General features: G+C 42.2%; 1 protein-coding gene across 1 annotated transcript in view; it reads right to left on the reverse strand.

The window, feature by feature from the left end:
- Nucleotides 1-14,835, reverse strand: part of LOC117025895 (cytochrome b reductase 1) — a 30,492-nt gene extending 15,657 nt beyond the window's left edge. The window contains exons 1-2 of the mRNA XM_033112251.1: nt 14,370-14,835; nt 1,731-1,939 (exon numbers count right to left, since the gene is read on the reverse strand). Of these exons, the coding sequence (XP_032968142.1) occupies nt 1,731-1,939; nt 14,370-14,562 (402 nt within the window). The 5' untranslated portion in view covers nt 14,563-14,835. The remainder of the gene's footprint in view (nt 1-1,730; nt 1,940-14,369) is intronic.
- Between the last annotated feature and the right edge of the window lie 3,454 nt (nt 14,836-18,289).

Raw genomic sequence — 18,289 nt, forward strand, 5'->3', positions numbered from 1 at the left:
AGACATGGCCCTCAACTGAGGATGTGCAAACACAGGCTGAGTGGTCATGGGGACATCGTGGAAACAATGGAACCAAGGGCTTGTGGGGAGTGCCCAGGACTTCCGCAGACCTGGGTCTAAGTCTGGGCTCTGCCATTCGCTGTGTAACCTCAGCGTCCATATCGGCTATCTTACTTAAAAGACTATATGAGATGAGTTGAATGCTTCACACAGTACTCAGGCTGTGGAATTCTGCATTCTGAGGCGGCGCAACGGAAGTGGAGCAAAGCCAGAGGAACGCACCACTGGAAACAGAATAGACAGCTGAGAAAAGTACTGAAGAGATGCCAGTAAGTCAAGAGTGTCCCCAAAGCCACTGACAGCTTGTCCAAGGCCCCTGCTGTTGCCATCATACCCTGTAAAGGGAGAGGCTCCACCAGCTGATGGCACTGCAGGAAGCTGCCTCCCAGATGTGAGGCAGTGGCTGAGAACACTGAAAGAAAAATCAACCTCAAGGACAAGAGATCTGAGCTAAGCTCCAGCTATCCACTTTGAAACCTTTTCCTTGTTCCTTCTTCATCAGGGAGATCATGTTTGATGCATGCAGGGTTTTCTCTGTGCTTCTCTCCTACTATGTTTCCCTGAAAATAAGACTTAGCCGGACAATCCCCTCTAATGTGTCTTTTGGAGCAAAAATTAATGTAAGACCCAGTCTTATTTTACTATAAGACCAGATATGATATAATATAATATAATATAATGTAATGTAATATAATATAGACTGGGTCTTATATTAATTTTTGCTCCAAAAGACACATTAGAGTTGATTGTCCAGCTAGGTCTTATTTATGGGGATACACGGTATCTGGCACCCAATCCTTACTTCCAGGTATGATAATGAAAACTTAATTAATAGTGTCCATACAGGCATTAACTTTTATTTGATTAACATTCAAAAAGCGTTTCTTTAAGAAGAAAAATGACAAATGTCTGGTAAGAGGTCCTTTTTTTGAGAGGTCATACATTCATATATTTTAAGATGTGCCTTGTGGATTCCCTCTAGTTTCTTACTTTTCCTCTATCTACAGAAAAGTAAGTTCACAATAATGTCCCAATGAGGTAGTTGGATATATACTGTACTAACTAAAGAAGGGAAGTAAATCAACATAGTTTACAAAGATTTTTCAACAAAGTAGTTAATGCCAAAAAGACTTTTAAAATTCACCTTTATTTTAGTGACTTAGATCAGCCAAATTTCTATCACACTCTATTATGTTTAAATACTGTGCTCTCAAGAGTATGTGTTTTTAGTAAGCGAAGGGAAGAAAGAGGAAAAATAAACACTGAGCCTTCAAAATCTAAAGAAACAAAGAGATATAAATTAATCTCTTCACTCATAAAGTTAAACCTAGAAAATAAAAGTGACAGAATGTGGGAAAGAAATCTATAGCTCTTGTCTATGCTAGTTTATTTAGCATATGAAAACTTAAAGTCCCAACAATTGCAGTCTAGATGTTATCAGAGAACAATTTCCTTACATACATATGCCCATATTTAAAATATCACATTCAAGCTCATAGACTAAGAATTCTGTGCTGCCTCAGGGGAAAACACTTAACAACGGAAACAAGTGGAACAAAGACTAATGGGAATGAGAAGATGATTTCCAACAAACTATTAACATATAGAAAACTTTTACAGAATCTGAATTGTGTTTTGTATCTTGTTTATAAATATACTGACACACTTACCTGTAAGATGTAAAGTATGACAGCTATCATTCCAATCCAGCTATGCAAACTGTACATATTGGGGATATTGGACGTATTGTGGTAATCAAAAACAGCCACCAGAGAAATAATTGCAAGAATGGCAGCAATGGTGTTTAACCCTGCGTGGATGAATTTCATCAGGAGCTTGCTGCATTTCCAGGTCCATGGCAGTCTGTATACAATGATTGCTAGAGAGAGAAGAAAGGGAGAATACGGTTTTGAGGGGTTTTTAAGAAATTGTCACAAGATAAACAGTTTGATGCACTGAACTCTCCCTTCCATGAAACCCTTTTCTCTTGGCTTCTGCTCCTCCCCTCTTCCCTGGCTCTCAATGGTTCCTTCTTGGGTTTTTTGCTGGCATCTTCTTTATTCCCAACTTGTGGAAAAAACTTTGGTGCTTCTCAGGCTCAGTCCTAAGACTTTTTCTCCCTCTGCACTCTCCGTGGGTGATCTCATTCACTCTTTCACTGAAATGCTACCTACACTGCAGGGACTCCAACATTTGTATCCCCAGCCCAGAACTTTCTTCCAAATGCCAGAACCACATAATCCAACGGGGAGGATATCCCCATTGACATTTCTATATAGATGCTTCCTAAATAGCTCAAACTTCACACATCCAAAATTAAATTCTTAATCACATGATCTGGTTTCTTTGTATAAATGTTTTAGATTGACAAGAAAAAGGCAAATTAAGGATTAGAAATATGTGCAAAAGGTTTTAAATAGAAGAAAGAGTATATCCAAGCTTCCATTCAAGGTGATGGAATAGGTAAATGCTGTACTTACCTCCTCTCTTAACCACCTTAAAATTAGAACTAAACTACAGAAAAGCCATCATGGAGAACCACCTGAAGTCTGGCTAAACAGAAGTCCTATAACTAAGGACACACAGAAGAAGCCACATTGAGACTGGTAAGGGGGATGGAGATAAGGAAAGGATTGGCCCCCACACACATGTGGCGGTTAAAAATCAGAAGAGATATCTCAGCTGTGGAGGTCCCCCCTGAGAAGTGAGGGGTCCCAGCCCCAGACCAGCCTCCCCAGCCAAGGTTTCTAGTGCTGGGGAGAGTAGTCCCATAACTTCTGGCTGTGAAAACCAGCGGAGATTATAGCTGAGTGAAACAGAGGGTGTCTGGAGTCCCAGGCGTTCGTTCCTCTTAAAGGGCCTGCACACTTAAAGGGACTTGCTCACTGATGGGCTCACTTGCTCTGAGCTCCAGAGTTGGGGCAGCAGCTTGAAAGGCAACAGGGACATACGGGGAGGAACTTAATTGTCCGGCTTCAGGGTGAGGGCTGAAGGAGTGGCTCACTTTGCCATTTTGTTTCTTTGTTGAGTCCTTCCCCCACATAGCATGCAAGCACAGGCACAGGCAAGCACCACATCTTAGTTTCCATCCACTCAGCTAACATAACACCATTCACCCCATCCTGGTGATTCCCTGAAACCCTGCCCCACTCAACTTGTGAGCCCACTCAAGCCGCTTTCAGTGGCTTTTTTGTACAAATGGCCTGTCTTAACTCATGCTGCAGGCTCAAAGCTCCAGAAAAAGAACTAAACAAAGCAGAGACAAGCAATCTACCAGATGCATAATTCAAAACTCTGGTTATAAGGATGTTCAATGATCTCAGGGAGAACTTCAACAAAGACATTGGAAGCATAAAAATGGAGATGAAAATCGTAAAACAGAACCAGTCAGAACTGAAGAATGCAATAACTGAAAGGAAGACTACATCAGAAGGAATCAATAATAGGTTAGATGAAGCAGAGATCAAATCATTAATTTGGAAGATAAGATAGCAGAAAACACCCAATCAAAACAGCAAAAAAAATAATATTAAAAAAAAAAATAAGGAGAGTTTAAAGGGCTTCTGGGACAACATCAAGCATACCAAAATTTGCATCATAGGAGTACCAGAAGGAGACGAGAGAGGGCAAGGAATTGAAAACCTATTTAAAGAAATAATGACGGAAAACTTCCCTAACCTGATGAAAGAAATAGACATACAAGCCCAGAAAGCACAGAGAGTCCCAAACAAGACAAATTCAAAGAGGCCCACATCAAGACACATTATAATTAAAATGCCAAAGGTTAAAAACAAGAAAGACTCTTAAAAGGAGCAAGAGAAAAGCATTTAGTTACCTACAAAGGAGCTTCCATGAGACCGTCAGCTTATTTCTCAACAGAAGCTTTGCAGGCCAGAAGGGACTGGCACAAAATATTCAAAATGATGAAAAGCAGGGACCTACAACCAAGATTACTTTACCCAGCAAAGCTATCATATAGAAGGACAGATAAAGAGCTTCCCAGATAAGAAAAAGCTAAAGTAGTTTGTCACCACTAAACCAGTATTATAAGAAATGTTAAAGGGATTTCTTTAAGAAGAAGAGAAAAAAAAAAGATTAAAAAAATACAAATAATAAAAAGGCAACAACTACATGTCTATCTATAATTACTTCAAATGTAAATGGATTAAATGTTCTAATCAAAAGACATAGGGGTGGCTAAATGGATAAGAAAACAAGACCCTTACATATGCTGCCTACAAGAAAATCACTTCATATTGAAAGACACACACTGACTGAAAGTAAAGGGATGGAAAAAAATATTTCATGAAAATGGAAATGAAAAAATAAAAGAAAGAAAGCTGGGGTAGCAATACTTATACCAGACAAAATAGACTTTAAAACAAAGGCTATAACAAGAGACAAAGAAGGACCCAGCAACTTCACTTCTGGCTATTTATCCAAAGAAACACAAAACAGAAATTCAAAAAGACATATGCACCCCTATGTTCATTGCAGCATTATTGACAATAGCTTCTGATCCCAATGGGCCCAGGCAGTTATGAATTTTTAGTCTCTACATCTACTTTAGAGTTTCTATCTCTTCTTTTAGTTTCTTGCTTAGGCTAGGGTGCATACCTCCAACCTCTTCCCTCCATCATCCAGCCTTATTTTTTATTCCTACTGGCTCTAAGTTCTTATAAATTTTTATGTTGGCAAAAATCTTTACATCTGTTAAATCTCGGTACTGAGCACATAGCAGCCTGTTTATTATTTTCTGCGTGGTTGAAAGAGTTCATAATAGTTTCAAAGTTAAAATTATATTTTTGTAAGCTTGCAAACTCATAGCAAACTAGTCTCAGTGACTAAATAGGCAGCTTGTGGAAATCTGAGGGGCACTCATGAGTGAGGCACAGAGTTTTCAGCATCTATCCTGGCTATAGAGAAGCTCTGTTAGATAGCTGATCATGCTCCAAAATGCTCTCTAGATAAATAAAGGATAATTGCAAAATGTTGCATTTCCCTAAGGCGTTTACATCCTTTAAAAAAATGTATAAATAACCAAAATGTGGTGGACTTTAGGAGAAAGGGGCAACTTTAACAAATCAAACCACATTTTTAAACAAGAAGCTATTCTCAACACTTATAAAAACTGCCTGGAGAGCATAATTTAAATATTTCTTGCTTCTTTGGCTTGGCACTTACCTAAACATCATTCCTGAGGTTCAGTGGGAAGGAAGAAAAAAGTCCAGAAGCCCATGAGGAGGGAAAATGCTATCAAACAGCTACTTGTGATTGAAACAAGAGTTTTCTGTTTCCCCAGAAAATGAAGGGAAACATGAATACCTACAGATGCACCTTGATTTACGGGGCCACGTCCTAATAAACACATCATGAGCTGAAAATATCATTAAGTCAAAAATGCATTTAATACGCCTAACCTGCTGAACATCAGAGCTTAGCCTGACCCACCTTAAACATGCTCAGGACACTAACTCTAGCCTACAGTTGGGCAAAATCATCTACCACAAAACGAATTTTATAATAGAGTGTTGAAAATCTCATGCAATTTATTATGCATATCACTTTCTCACCATCATAAAGTGAAAAATGTTTTGTCCAAGGGTATGCGGGGAAAGGATCACTTGGAGGGGGAGAAACGTCCCCAAACATAGACAACAATTAGACTCTAGTTCTTTTATGTTTAAATTTTGTGATTCATGGGGGTAGAAGCTGTCTATTATGTTCAACATCAGATCTCAGCATTTAGCACAGAGCCCAGCACATAGTAATAATTCAGTATGTGCTGAATAAATAAATCTTAATAAAGCACACTAATTCATTCAGCATTGTCCAGCAAATACGTAGATCCTCTTTTAAAATGCCACAATCAAAAACTCAAGACAATTGGTACTGCTGACCCAAGGGTTAGCTCACGAAAGACCAAACAGCCCTTTTAAATAAGTAAAAAGTATTCTGCACTTAGAGCCACCTGAACAGCTTTAGGTTAAGGATTAAGTGAACCCCCAAATAAAATAGTAGTAAGTTATGAGTTTGAAATACACTGGAATTTAAAACTCTGACAAATTCTAAAAACGGTGTGCCCAGGACACTTTTCTTAGCTCTTTGAATAAAGGATGATTTTGCCCTCCTTGGTAGAATGTTCAGAGCAGAATTATCAAGCTTTACATCTCATTTCTCTGTGCACCCGAGAATCTACCAGACTCTATCCAAAGGACCTCTAGTTTAAATGTAAAAGCAGAGAACGCTTTTTAAATAAACTTCTTGAAGATCCCTGCAGTGCCTATCAAAGAGAATCTGAGCTTTGAAACTGTCTGTGCATTCAAACTGCCTCATCGCATGAATATCATGAAAACAAAATCCTTTGGTGAAACAAAATGAAGGAAGTGATTTGAATGATTTGTTTTAGTATCTTGGCACTGGAAGCATCTCTTTGTAGTGACTGAAATCTTCACAAAGACGGCTACTTGATACCAAAATGTGTATGAAAAAGTGTACTTGAATTTTGCCATTAATTGGCTAGACATTTACAAATATCCAAGAAATTTTGTTTTTAAAAACATCAGCTATATTTTCTTGTGCTTCATATCAAAATATTATGATAGATTAGAAATAGTACTGGCTCTGAGATTACTTGGTTGCCTGACCCTGGCCAGACATTTGATCTTTAAAATCCGGAGTTGGACCTGAAGTCCTAGCCCACTCTAAATAGTTAGGGTTCAGGTTTTCTAGAAGCAAACCAAAACTTGGCTCTATTTCAAGTGGGAACAGCTTATAGACAGGGCTACAGTGTCTGGCATACATTCCCACCCTTTCAGCTTAATAAGTGTATGCTAAATGAACAGGATAATATATGAAGAAAATGAATGCATGAATGACTGAATGAATGACTGAGTGAACTTAGAAAACTGTAACTGAAGTCTGTACAGCCATTTCAAAGCTTGTTTCAACCTTTTAAGAAAGTTTCTATATGAAGAAAAAAGTTATAACAAAGATTTCTAGTCTATCTTTCTTAAAAGCTTGTTCTACTTTTTAAGAAAAAAATTTAAAACCCCACAAAGTCAAGACAGAAAACTCAAATAGAGGTCACTTGTAAACTGGAAGGTATATATTAGATTTGGTCCACAGATGTGTTTTCTTTGATTAGCACAATGTTTTGTGGGTTTTGTTTTGGTTTTGTGGCTTGTTTACTTTAAGTTGGAACCAGTTTTTAAAAATCTGGATTCTCCAGGAAAATGGGAAGCTCTAGCAACGTTGAGCTGGCACCGTCATCTAGCCACAATCCACTGGAACTAAGTAGAGGTTTCCTACTTTGCCAGGAGTAGACACTCTCCAATTTCCTACAGTCTCCACCCCTCCCCAAGATATATACCTACACCCTGCTATACGAGGATCTGACCTATGGTTAACTGCCCTAATAAACAGATAAAGTGGTTTGTCCCCAATCTTATTAAGCAACATTGCTTATAATAAATATGACCTCCGACTGCTAAACTATGTCTAGACTGGGAGGAATAATGAAACAATTATAACTACTTGATGGGAATGACATACTTTGGGCGTCCCAGAGTCAGTGTTAGTTGTTATATCCTGTATTTGTTTCTTAGGGCTACCATCACAAATTACCAAAAACTAAGTGGCTTAAACCAAGTGTATCCTCTTCCCGTTCTGGAGGTCTGAAGTCCAGAATTAAAGTGTGGGCAGGACTGGTTCCTTCTAGAGGTTCTGAGGGAGAATCCAACCCATACCTCTCTCCTCGCTTCTGGTGGTTGCTATCAATCCCTGGTATTCCTTGGCTTCTAGACTCCTTGCCTTGTAGACACATCACTCCATCTTCATGTGGCCTTCTGCTCTGTGTCTGTGTCTCACATCTCCTACTTTCTCTTATAAGGACAACAGTCATTGGGTTTAGGGCCCATCCTTAATCGAGGAGGCTCTCACCTTGAGATCCTGAACCACATCTGCAAAGGCACTAAGGGCACAGTCACAGGGGCATGAGATCAGGACTTGGACTTCAGGGGACCACTATGTCACTCACCACATATCCCTTGCAGAGGCCCTGGAAACCGGGCCTGGAGAGTGTTATGAAAGATATTGGCTCCCGGGGGGCATGGGGACCTTAAGCCCTGATTCCACTACTGCAGAGCTCATCTCTGGGTGTCCAAGCTGTCACCTGGGAGAGGTTAACTTCTGGAGGGCGATGTGGACCGCTACACGGACTGCTGCTGCAAGGAAGCCTGCACAGGAGGAGCACCTGACGCTGCCCCGCAAGCTCTGATTACTGTCCTTCATCCCTCTGAGCAGACTGGGGCCCAGTGGGGTCTTGACAGTCTTGTGTGTCTGACTGTTGAAGCCAGGAAGACACCCTGGTGGGTGCTATACACCCAATCCACCTCATCTATTTACTTTATGGGAGTCCTTGTAGGTACGAGCCCTGGTTTAAACGATTGGCCATACTTTCATTAATCTAGTAAATATTTACTGAATGCCTATTATATATTATATAATGTTCTACACATCATAGATACAGCAGCGAAGAAAGCAGACAAAATCTCTCCCCTTGGGGAGCTTCCATTCCAGTAGGAGAAGACAGACAACACATGACTAAATGATTTAACAAGTCAGTGGTCAGAATTTGGATAATACTGTATTTTTTAATTTGGAGCCTATGATTTTCTGATGGATTGGATGAGAATTATGGAAGAAGAAGGGGAATCAAGGATGACCGTGTAGCTTTGTCACGAACACCTAGAAGGATGAGGTTGCTATTTACTGACATGGGGCAGCCTATGAGAGGAGCGGTTTTTGGGGACATGAGGAAGGTTGAGAGTTGAGATTTGGATGTCTATTTGACCTCCAGGTAGAGTCTGAGTAGACAGATGAATATTTGGGTCTGGAGTTCAGGGAAGAGGTCCAGGCTGAAGATAAAAGTATAGGAGAGTTCAATGACTAGATGATGTTTAGAGCCATAAGACTATATATGATTCCCGAGAGGATGGGTGTATCAAGAAGTGGTCAGAAGACTGAGGCTTGGACAATCTAACCTTAAGCGATCAGGGAGAAGAGGAGGAACCAGCAAAAGATGCTGAAAGAAGTAGCCAGTGAAGAGAGAGGAGTCAAAAGAGTCAGGTGTCCTGGAAGCCAAATGAGGAAAGTGTCCCAAGGACAAGTAAAGGGTCAGTTATGGGAAAGGCTGCCTTCTGGTCAAACAAGACCAACAATGAGAACGGAGCACTGGAATTAGCAATGTGGAGGTCACTGATTTCTAGGTTTAGAACGATTTTAGCGGAGCAGTAGAGGGAAAGCCTGATTAGAGTAGGTTTGAGGGAGAATAAGAGGAGAGCGATTGGAGACTGCAGGTAGTGACAAAAAGTTCTGTGTTAAGGCAAGCAGAGAATTGAGGCAGTAGCTGAAGGAGGAATATGGGGTCATGATTGTGGTTGTTTTTAAGATAACGGATAATACAACATGTTGGAAATAATCCAGTAGGGGGAGAAACTCAATGATGCAGAAGGAAAAGGGGAGAATCGGTAAAATAATGTCCTTAGGGAGGTAGAGGAGGCACAGACTGTACTTTGGCAATGCCATTCTAATGCGCTTGAGGCCTTTAGAATAAAGGTGCATATCTGGTATTATATGATGCCTGTTCTTCCCGGACATGGACCAAACCAATGCTTCTGAACTGGCTCAACAGGAGAATCACTGAGGGGAAGGTAGGGCACTTTTGCTTTAGATACGACTATTATCATCACATGTGAGTGGCTGTAAAATTGCATCTTGTTACCAACAGTTTAATGATGGTACAGAAATATTTACTTATTCATTCAACAACTACTTATTGGCCTACTGTGTACCAGTTTTAGGTGTCATTCTAGGTGCTGGAGTACAACACTGAGCAAGATAATCATGTCTAAAATATTTTTGTTCATTATGTTATAAAGAGATCCACCTGCATTTATTTATAACAAAAAAAAATGTGCTTTGGGTTGCCTTGAATTGTCTCTATACCTTGTGAAAACCCTTGTTTCACTAAGATTCATAGGTTTTATTATGAATCATAGGTGTCCCCAACGTTGGTTTTGGAGTAGGTATTTGGGACACTTTCTCCATTATCTTCTTTGCCAGGTTTTACCCAAGAGCCCTTTCAAATATATTTAAGTGGTCTTAGAATTTGGTCACTTTTAGATACATTAATAGGATATCCCAACTGCCTTTTAAGAACTACTCTTAATTGCTTTTAAGTGTTACTTAAATGTAGTTACATTCTCTCATAAAAGCAAGTTGAGATCATTACACTATTCAATTTCTCTTCCCTCAGTTTGTACAGTAAAAAGAGTTCCACACGTGGAAAAGTAAGGAGTATAGAATTGCTGAGACTGCTTTTCACTAAATTTATAAACTTGAATTTTCTACCTTTTACTAAAGAACACATTCCACCTTGCTGAACCTTTTAAAAGGTCAACTGCCACTTTGAGAGCGCTCATTTGTTTCAGTGTTCTGTGGCCTTCTTTTCAAGGTTTGTTTCTCTGATTTCCTGGCAGTATACCTGTCTCGTGGGAAACATTCCTTTTAGAAAAGCACAAAGCCTCTTCTAAAGTTCTCTCTGAAACTCTTCTTCATTCATGTTCACTAGATTTCCTACTGGTTTAAATTTTATTTCAGTCTGTCATACTTTATTTTAGGAAACATACATTTTCCAAAGTATACTGAGAGAGAGAGAGAGAGAGAGAGAGAGAGAGAGACATTTATTTTGTAACTTCTTTGTTAGCCTTGCTCTCTTCAGACCTTACTTCTTACAGGTTTTTCAAAAGACTCATACTTGTTCTCACATACTTTCAAACATTGTTTACTGTTTGTATATTGTACCTGTAAAGCATTTAATGCTTAGAGTAATAATTGTACATCCTTTAGCTTTCTCTTCCTAATCTCTAAATATTTGTGTACTACGGAAGAACTCAATTACATCATGTTCATTATTAGAGATTTGAAATAGCATAACCTAAAAATTTTCTCCCTGAAGCAATGATACAATAAAAACAGTCTGTTATAACACAGCTAGTCTGTAACATATGTGTTTCCCTCCTGGCCTATAAAGCCAACTGTTTATTCCTAGTCCTTCCCCTGGAGTGTTCCCACTATTGGGTGTGAGGAGACGCAGGTGGGCCAAGATTTGTAAGAACTCAGGAATACTATGAATGTGCCTATAGGCATGAAAACGTTTATGTTCATGTCAATTAAATGTATTATGTGGTTAAAGTGCTTTGCAAATCTGGAATCCAAATAGTAAACAGGATGGGTAATGTTGATAAGACAAACATTCCAAAACTAATACGAATACAGTAACTATGCTTAAAGAAAACAAGGTTTGCCTAAAAGCAGCAGATGAAAACTTCCAAAATATCCATTTACACATTTTTACCCCAAAGTGAGTATAAACAGATTAAGAAAAGTCCAAATTTTAGAGAATAAGAAATCCTTTTAGGAAAACTGTAATGAACTCTAATGTGAATGAAGAGTTACAAAGTGTATTTTAGATGAAGTTTTTTGCTTCTCTAAAAAGAATGTTTTACAGCAAATAAGCATATTCCCATAAAAACAGAGAAATCAACCTTGAAAGTAAAGACACTGAAAACATACTACTTCTGTGGATAAGTTACTTAACTGCCCTGTGCCTTAGTTTCCATATATATATATATATATATATATATATATATATATATATATATATATATATGAAATAATGCACTTAGTGGGCACACAGAAAGTACTCAATAAACGGTAGCTATTGTTTTATGACTTTGTCTCTTCTTTGATAAGTCAGGAAACAAGTAATATCACCTGTGTTTCCCTTACCCTTAATTATGAGACGATATTCCAGAACCTCTGGAAAGGTTCCTGGCGTTAGGAGCTGCTCTGGAGAGTTGGTTGGAAGAGATAGTCCCTACTACTTTGAGCAAACAGAAGTGTTGATAGCTCTGGACAAACTTAAGAGCTCCAACATGAAGGAAAGAGGGCTTCTGATGACAGCGGCTTTGGAACTTGAACATGTCTTTCTCATTTTAGTTTAGTGGCGAAAGAACTGGGACTTACGCAATGAAATAACTCACACGTCAGTGCCAATCGCACACCAGAGAAGCCTGCGGACCATGGCGGGGCATTAGCAGAGTCTGCCCGGATATCCCAAAGTGGGAGGATACCGGCCACACGTGCCAAAAGCTGCAGCATGAGTTTTCAACAGAAACAAAAATCTTTTCTTTAGGAATGAGGTGGGTGCTTTTTTGTTCATGTGTTTGTGGAAATTTAAATACCGGTGGAGAAAAGGCAGCCTGCTCAAAGGCAAGGCTAGAGGTTTCAGCCAGTGGGCACATCTTTCCAAACCCTTTCCACTCCTTATAACCCCAGCCCACGTGTTTCTACCTTTTTCTGAATACATTCTCAGCCGAGGCCTTGACTCACTTTTTGGACAGTGATTACAAGTAAATGGTGCTTGCACTACTAGCTAGCGGTTCCTTCATCCAAACAACAGCAGAAGAAACTGTTGGACATTGTGAGAGGTACTACAGGACCATTTGAGTAACAAGAAATGCATTAGAAGCTATTTTTTTTAGATTTGTAAATCTATGGTTGTAAATTTAGATTCTGGAACTGGGGTTTGGTGGAGTGATGTGTTGCTTACAAGTGGCCAGAACCCCTATTCCTAAAGGACTTTGAGATCAAGGAACACATATTTACTCTCCCCTTTATGCCTTGGTTCTAGTTCCTCTTTCCAAATTAAGTGACAATTTTGGGAGGTCGTTTTGTTTTAGTTGGTGCTCTGACGCTTACTCTCAGTACCCTTTACTCTCAATTGTCAAATTTTGATAAAACATGTGCCATTTTCTTTGGTAAGAGGAAGCAGGTCTTAATGTCTGCCAGAAGACAATTTATATGCCTTATTGGTTCCATTAAACCTTTTAAAAACTTCAAAAAAAACACGCCACAAAACTGCCATTTGGTCAGGAGAGGAAAGTGGGGGGTAGGCAGGCAAAATGAGTAAAGGGGGTCAAAAAATATAAACTTCCAGTTATAAAATAGATAAATGCTGGGATACAACATGGTGACTAAAGTTAATGATACTGTATTGTGTATTTGTAAGTTGTAAGCATAGATCTTAAAAGTTCTCATCACAAGAAAAAAAGTATAGCTATGTGTGATAATGGATGTTAACTAGACTTATTGTGGTGATTATTTTGCTATATGTACATATATCAAATCATTATCTTATACACCTAAAACTAATATAATGCAGTATGTCAATTATACGTCCAAAAAATAAACTACCGTTGACTGAGGCCTCCCTGCCTCAGCTCCAGCCTCATCCAAGAGAACGCAGTCCCCGAGATGACTCACCACGGGCCCAAAGCGAACGCAGCTAACCCCAGGGACGTCCAGAGCAGACGCCAAGCCACCCCGGACCCCTGCGGGCATCTCCGGCCCCAAGTTAGTGGCCAGCGCCCAACAGGAAGCTCCGAAGTGGAACTTTGCCATGGCAGCCACATTAACAAGTTGGGCTCAAGACTGTCCAATGACCAAACAGGGCCGCAATACATTCTTTGAGTCTTGGCAGCTTCCCGGGCTCGTGAGAGCTTAACGCTCTAGGAGTTGAAACCAGAGCGGATGCTTCACTCACCCAGGCAGCTACGGCTGACGAGCCCCTTCACTCAGAGGTGAGCACGTTACAACAGGAAAACTCTCGCCCCTCCTTTATCCCCCGTTGGCTTGCTCTCCAGATCAACAGCCTAGAAGCAAGTTCAGCGAAAGGCCTCGCCTAACGAGCGTCTCCGCGCCCCTGATGGCGCAGGATCGGTCCTCAGGGAGCGACTTTCCCGGGCCGGTCGGCTGCTCCCGACCGGACCCACCGTGCTCGGCATCTCTCAACGGCTCCCATTTCTGGTGTCGCTAGAGAGCCTCAAGTTCGTCCCAGCCACTCGCTTCAAAGAGTTAACGAAGTGGAGCCGGCGCGGCGGGGCCAGCTCAGCCAGGCGCCGCGGGGCTCAGCCACCCCCCGCAACGCAACTCGCAAGGAACCCCCAGCCGGGAGCCGCCACTCCCGCGCGTGCCCACTTTGGCTTTGCGGATCCCGGGCCCCTCAGATCCCCTGGCCCGACCGAAGCCCACCTCCCTCCCTCCCACCGCCTCGGCTCCAGGGCGCTCCGCGTTCCCCCCTCACCCCCTCGCTCGCCTTTGTCGGCCCCACTCTGTTGGGACTCGGTGGGAGGACCCCCAGCCCGCGCCTCCCTCCCCGCCGTCTCCCAGGCGGTGCCTAGTACCGATGCCCTGGATGAAAACGAAGCCGGTGACCACGAGCACAGGATGCCAGTTAAACTCGGGGGCTCTCCCGTCCCAGCCAAGCCCCTCCCGGTAGTGGAGGACCCAGATGAGGGTGAAGATCACGGACAGGAAGCCGACAAGTAGCGCCGCCACCAGCAGCCCCAGGAAGCCCCTGTAGCCGTCCATGGCCATCAGCGCCCCATACTCCGCGTCGCGGCAGCCACAAGGAACTCGGCGAGGCGACAGCAGCCTCCGGGTACTGGTCTCACGGCGGGTCGCGGGCGGTGACTTCTTGTAGTTGTCTCCGCCCGGGAGGAGGGGCTTTTCGCCGGCCTGCTGGGGATGGGAGGCCTCAAGGGGATGAGCAGCTGGCCTTCGTTCAGAAAGCCGCCCCTCCTCGGGGATCTCGTGGAGGCCCGCGGAGAGCTCTCACCGCGCGGGGGCCGGCCCCTGTCCCGACATCCCAGCTTGCAGAGCGCTCGAGCCACTGATCCAGTTAATTGTTCAGAGCGAGAGTTCTGAGGATTCCACACCCACCACTTTCTTTTAACTCTTCCCGTGTCTCTTCCTTATTTGTAGGGAGGTTGAATGAGGCAGTGGTGCGCACGCCTGATGAACAGATGAGAAGGGTCCGTTGGGTGGGGTTGTATACGTTAACGAAGTCTTCTGAGCCCCGCTCCTAGACGACTGGCTGTCTTTGATGCCAAAAATGCTCCAAGGAGGAACCTGTGGGATGGTATGGGCTTGGCCCCGACCCCAGCAAGGAAACTAATACGTGCAGTTTGTGCTTTAAAGAGGGAAGACAGCTTTTGAACCCTGGACTTTCCTATATTGTGTGATAAGGATGGATCTTAAAGGTGCCTACCTGGGGGAGAGAATTAAAAAAAAAAAGGCTACCTGCCCAAACCAATTTGGAACAAAAGTGGTTCCTTAATGAAGTGATGCACGCTGTCTGCCCTTTTCCCCAACATTATTATGCGTTCTCCACTGGACAAGAAAAGTTTCGGTGTTATCGATCGCTGTTAAAGAAAACAGGGCTCGGGCTGTTAGGACTTCGAGGACACATTTGGGAACATTCACTTCTAGCCCTCTCCTGTTTCTCATCTCCAAGGATGAGTTTGCTGTATTGTCTTGTTACCATGTTGAAAGACCTGTTATAGAATGTACAGGAAGTAAGTGTATGGGAGTGATTTCCAGTGGAAAAGACAGGTTTTAAGCCCATAAAGTAGGAGTGTCAAGCCCTGGTAGTGGGGCAGGATCAAAGGCTAAGAGTGAGAGGCTGCAGACTGCCGTGGTTTTTCCCTTGGTGGAGAGGGGGAGAAATCACATAGAAAAGGAGGCTCCCTCCCCACAGTACAAGGCTTGCTGTGGTCTGGGCCAGCCTCGTCCTCCACTCTAATCCTTTACCACTACCTGACTGCCCCTCATGTCCGTGGCTGCAAACGTCTCTCCCAGCTCCTGACCACTCCCTACCACATCCCTGCCTCTAAATTTGCCTGACCCCATCTCCACCCAGAAACCTCCCCGGAATCTGCCTGTGCCCCCGTTTTACACCTCCACCCACCCCTCTATCCAATGCCTGTTTGCATCACTTATCAAGATGTGATAGAATCATCTGTTCCTGTGACTGTCGCTATGCCCCAGACTGCCCCTTGAGGGTATTAACTGTCTGATTTATCATTTATTCTCCTTGGCATATAGTAGTTACTCAGGAAATGTTTGTTGGGAGAGTGATGGAACTTAGTGTGTTAGTCAGGGTCCTGCAGGAAACTGATGACACATTCAGTTGGGCAATTGAATAAAGCACAGGATTAGTATCTACAAAGTTGTGGGAAGGTGTGGGAAACCACAAGGGTTTTGCAGTGCCCACACCTGAAGGGGAGAGGGTTACTGAAATCCACAGAGATAGAGAGAACTGTGTAGAGAGGGCAGTCTGACTGGGGCTATGGCCTTGAGTTGAGGGATGCAGCCAGCCTGCAAGGACCCCTCAGTGAGGAAGAATGGGAGGTGGAGTGACTATTCCAGCGTTACTCTCCTCCCTTTCAATCTCCTGCCCAGTCCAAATGGCTGAATTTAATCAGAAGCCAGAGGGCAATTGATGTAATCCAATAGGTGAGCCTCCCAGAGCACACAGCAGAGTGGAGAAGGGTAAGAGCAGATCCATAGAAATAAAAAGAAACTATCACTGAATCTTCCAGTTTGATTCTTTCAGATATTTTTGGTTCCTGAGTGCTGCAAATGTTTCCTGTTTAATTTTATGCTGTTCTCTTCTTTTGCGACCTTTAGCTAGTCATTTTTAAAAATAATGTCACTGTGTTTATCATAGGCAGAAAGAATAGGGCCGTGGGGAGAGAGGAGGAGAGGAGTTTATCCTTCGGAAAAGTTGAAGTTACCAGATGTGCCAGAACTGGATCCTGACGGCCAAGAGCAGATCCAGGACACCATCTTGCCCCTCAGGTGAACTTTAGCTAATTATGATGGATTATAACCTTATTAACATGGCAGCCAAGAAAAATCTCCACCCCCTGTGTCACCATGACAGTTCTGACAAGGGCCAAATAAGGACAAAAATCCCTCCTCCCCGCAAGGAGTGGTCAACAAGGACCTGCCTAGGAACACCTAATTCTTGAATATTTTCACCCTCATTAAATGTAATAAAATCGTAAGCCTCTTTGTTCTTTGATGCAGTTGGCTTCCTCCTGGACTGCCCACTCCCACTATTTTGGGAGTGTACTCTTTTCTTTTCCTTTAATAAACCTACTACTTGTTTGACTTTCTTTGCATGGCTTAATTTGGTGTGTCCTTGAATTCTTTCCGGTGACAGTACCAAGAACCTGTTTTCTGGTAATAATTTTGTCCCTATTCTTTTCTCTAAAAGTATCTAGTCTTTGTCACCAGTTAACTTCATCACGCCTTTGACCCAACACCTTCACTCTTGAGTTGATTTTGTGCTGCAGCAGCAGCAAATAAGAATCTCTGGGCCTCCAGACCCCGTTTAACAAAACAGTTTAAGAGAATGAAAACATGGCCGAATGGCGTGGGTGTCATTGAAGCATCTTGAAGTTACAAGATAAACTGAGAGAATTTCAACATTTACGTTGTCCCATTAGGACCCAATTTGATGAAACTTGTTAACTTGAAACAGGAAAATTTTCACTAAATGTTGTGATGTTAACAACTTTTGTTTTTTAAACAGAGTGTTTCAATTAAAAAATTTCTATCAGGAGATGGTAAAGAATTTGTTATCAAAGTACTTACTCAGACTAGTTAACCTGTCAGCAATACTGTCTAACGGATTCTTGATATGTGTATGGAGAGAGGATGGGGGATGGAGGTGGGTTATTGAACAGCATAACCTTCCTAAAGACCTGTGATTCTGGAAATGTGTACCTGTTGACACCGATTTCTATTGTCCCTGATACCGACCTAGAATGTGGAATAAGGAGATAGCGTGTGAAGGAGTGGGGAAAGAAAATCCAAACCTTACCCATCATAAGATTTAGAACCAGGTGCCCTGTATGCCATCTCTCTATTGAAACTTCCACAAGGTAATGTTGCATTTCTTTTGGTGCATACAGAAGTCTAATATTCTAATATAAAGTATAATAAGTTCTACATAGTGCTTTGCTTGGTGGGATAAGTGGACCATTTCTTAAATTTTCAAAGTGTATGTTGGTTGCTCCTCCATTCTCCACCCTTTTCTCCCTTACCTTATGCCCTCGCAGGCTTCTTGCCCACTGACTTTCAATTAGCTTTGGCCAATGGGTGGTGCTGGAAAGAGATCAGAGAGCAGGAAGAAAGAGAAGTCGACCTATTTCTCTCTTTGCCAGGTCATGGTTTTTGCTCTGCTTGCGTCCCTTTTGCCATGACAACTTTCAAGTGTCACCTCTTCCACAGCTACAGCTCTCCCTGGGTCCAG

Source organism: Rhinolophus ferrumequinum, chromosome 8, assembly GCF_004115265.2.
Source record: "Rhinolophus ferrumequinum isolate MPI-CBG mRhiFer1 chromosome 8, mRhiFer1_v1.p, whole genome shotgun sequence".
Lineage (NCBI taxonomy): Eukaryota > Metazoa > Chordata > Mammalia > Chiroptera > Rhinolophidae > Rhinolophus > Rhinolophus ferrumequinum.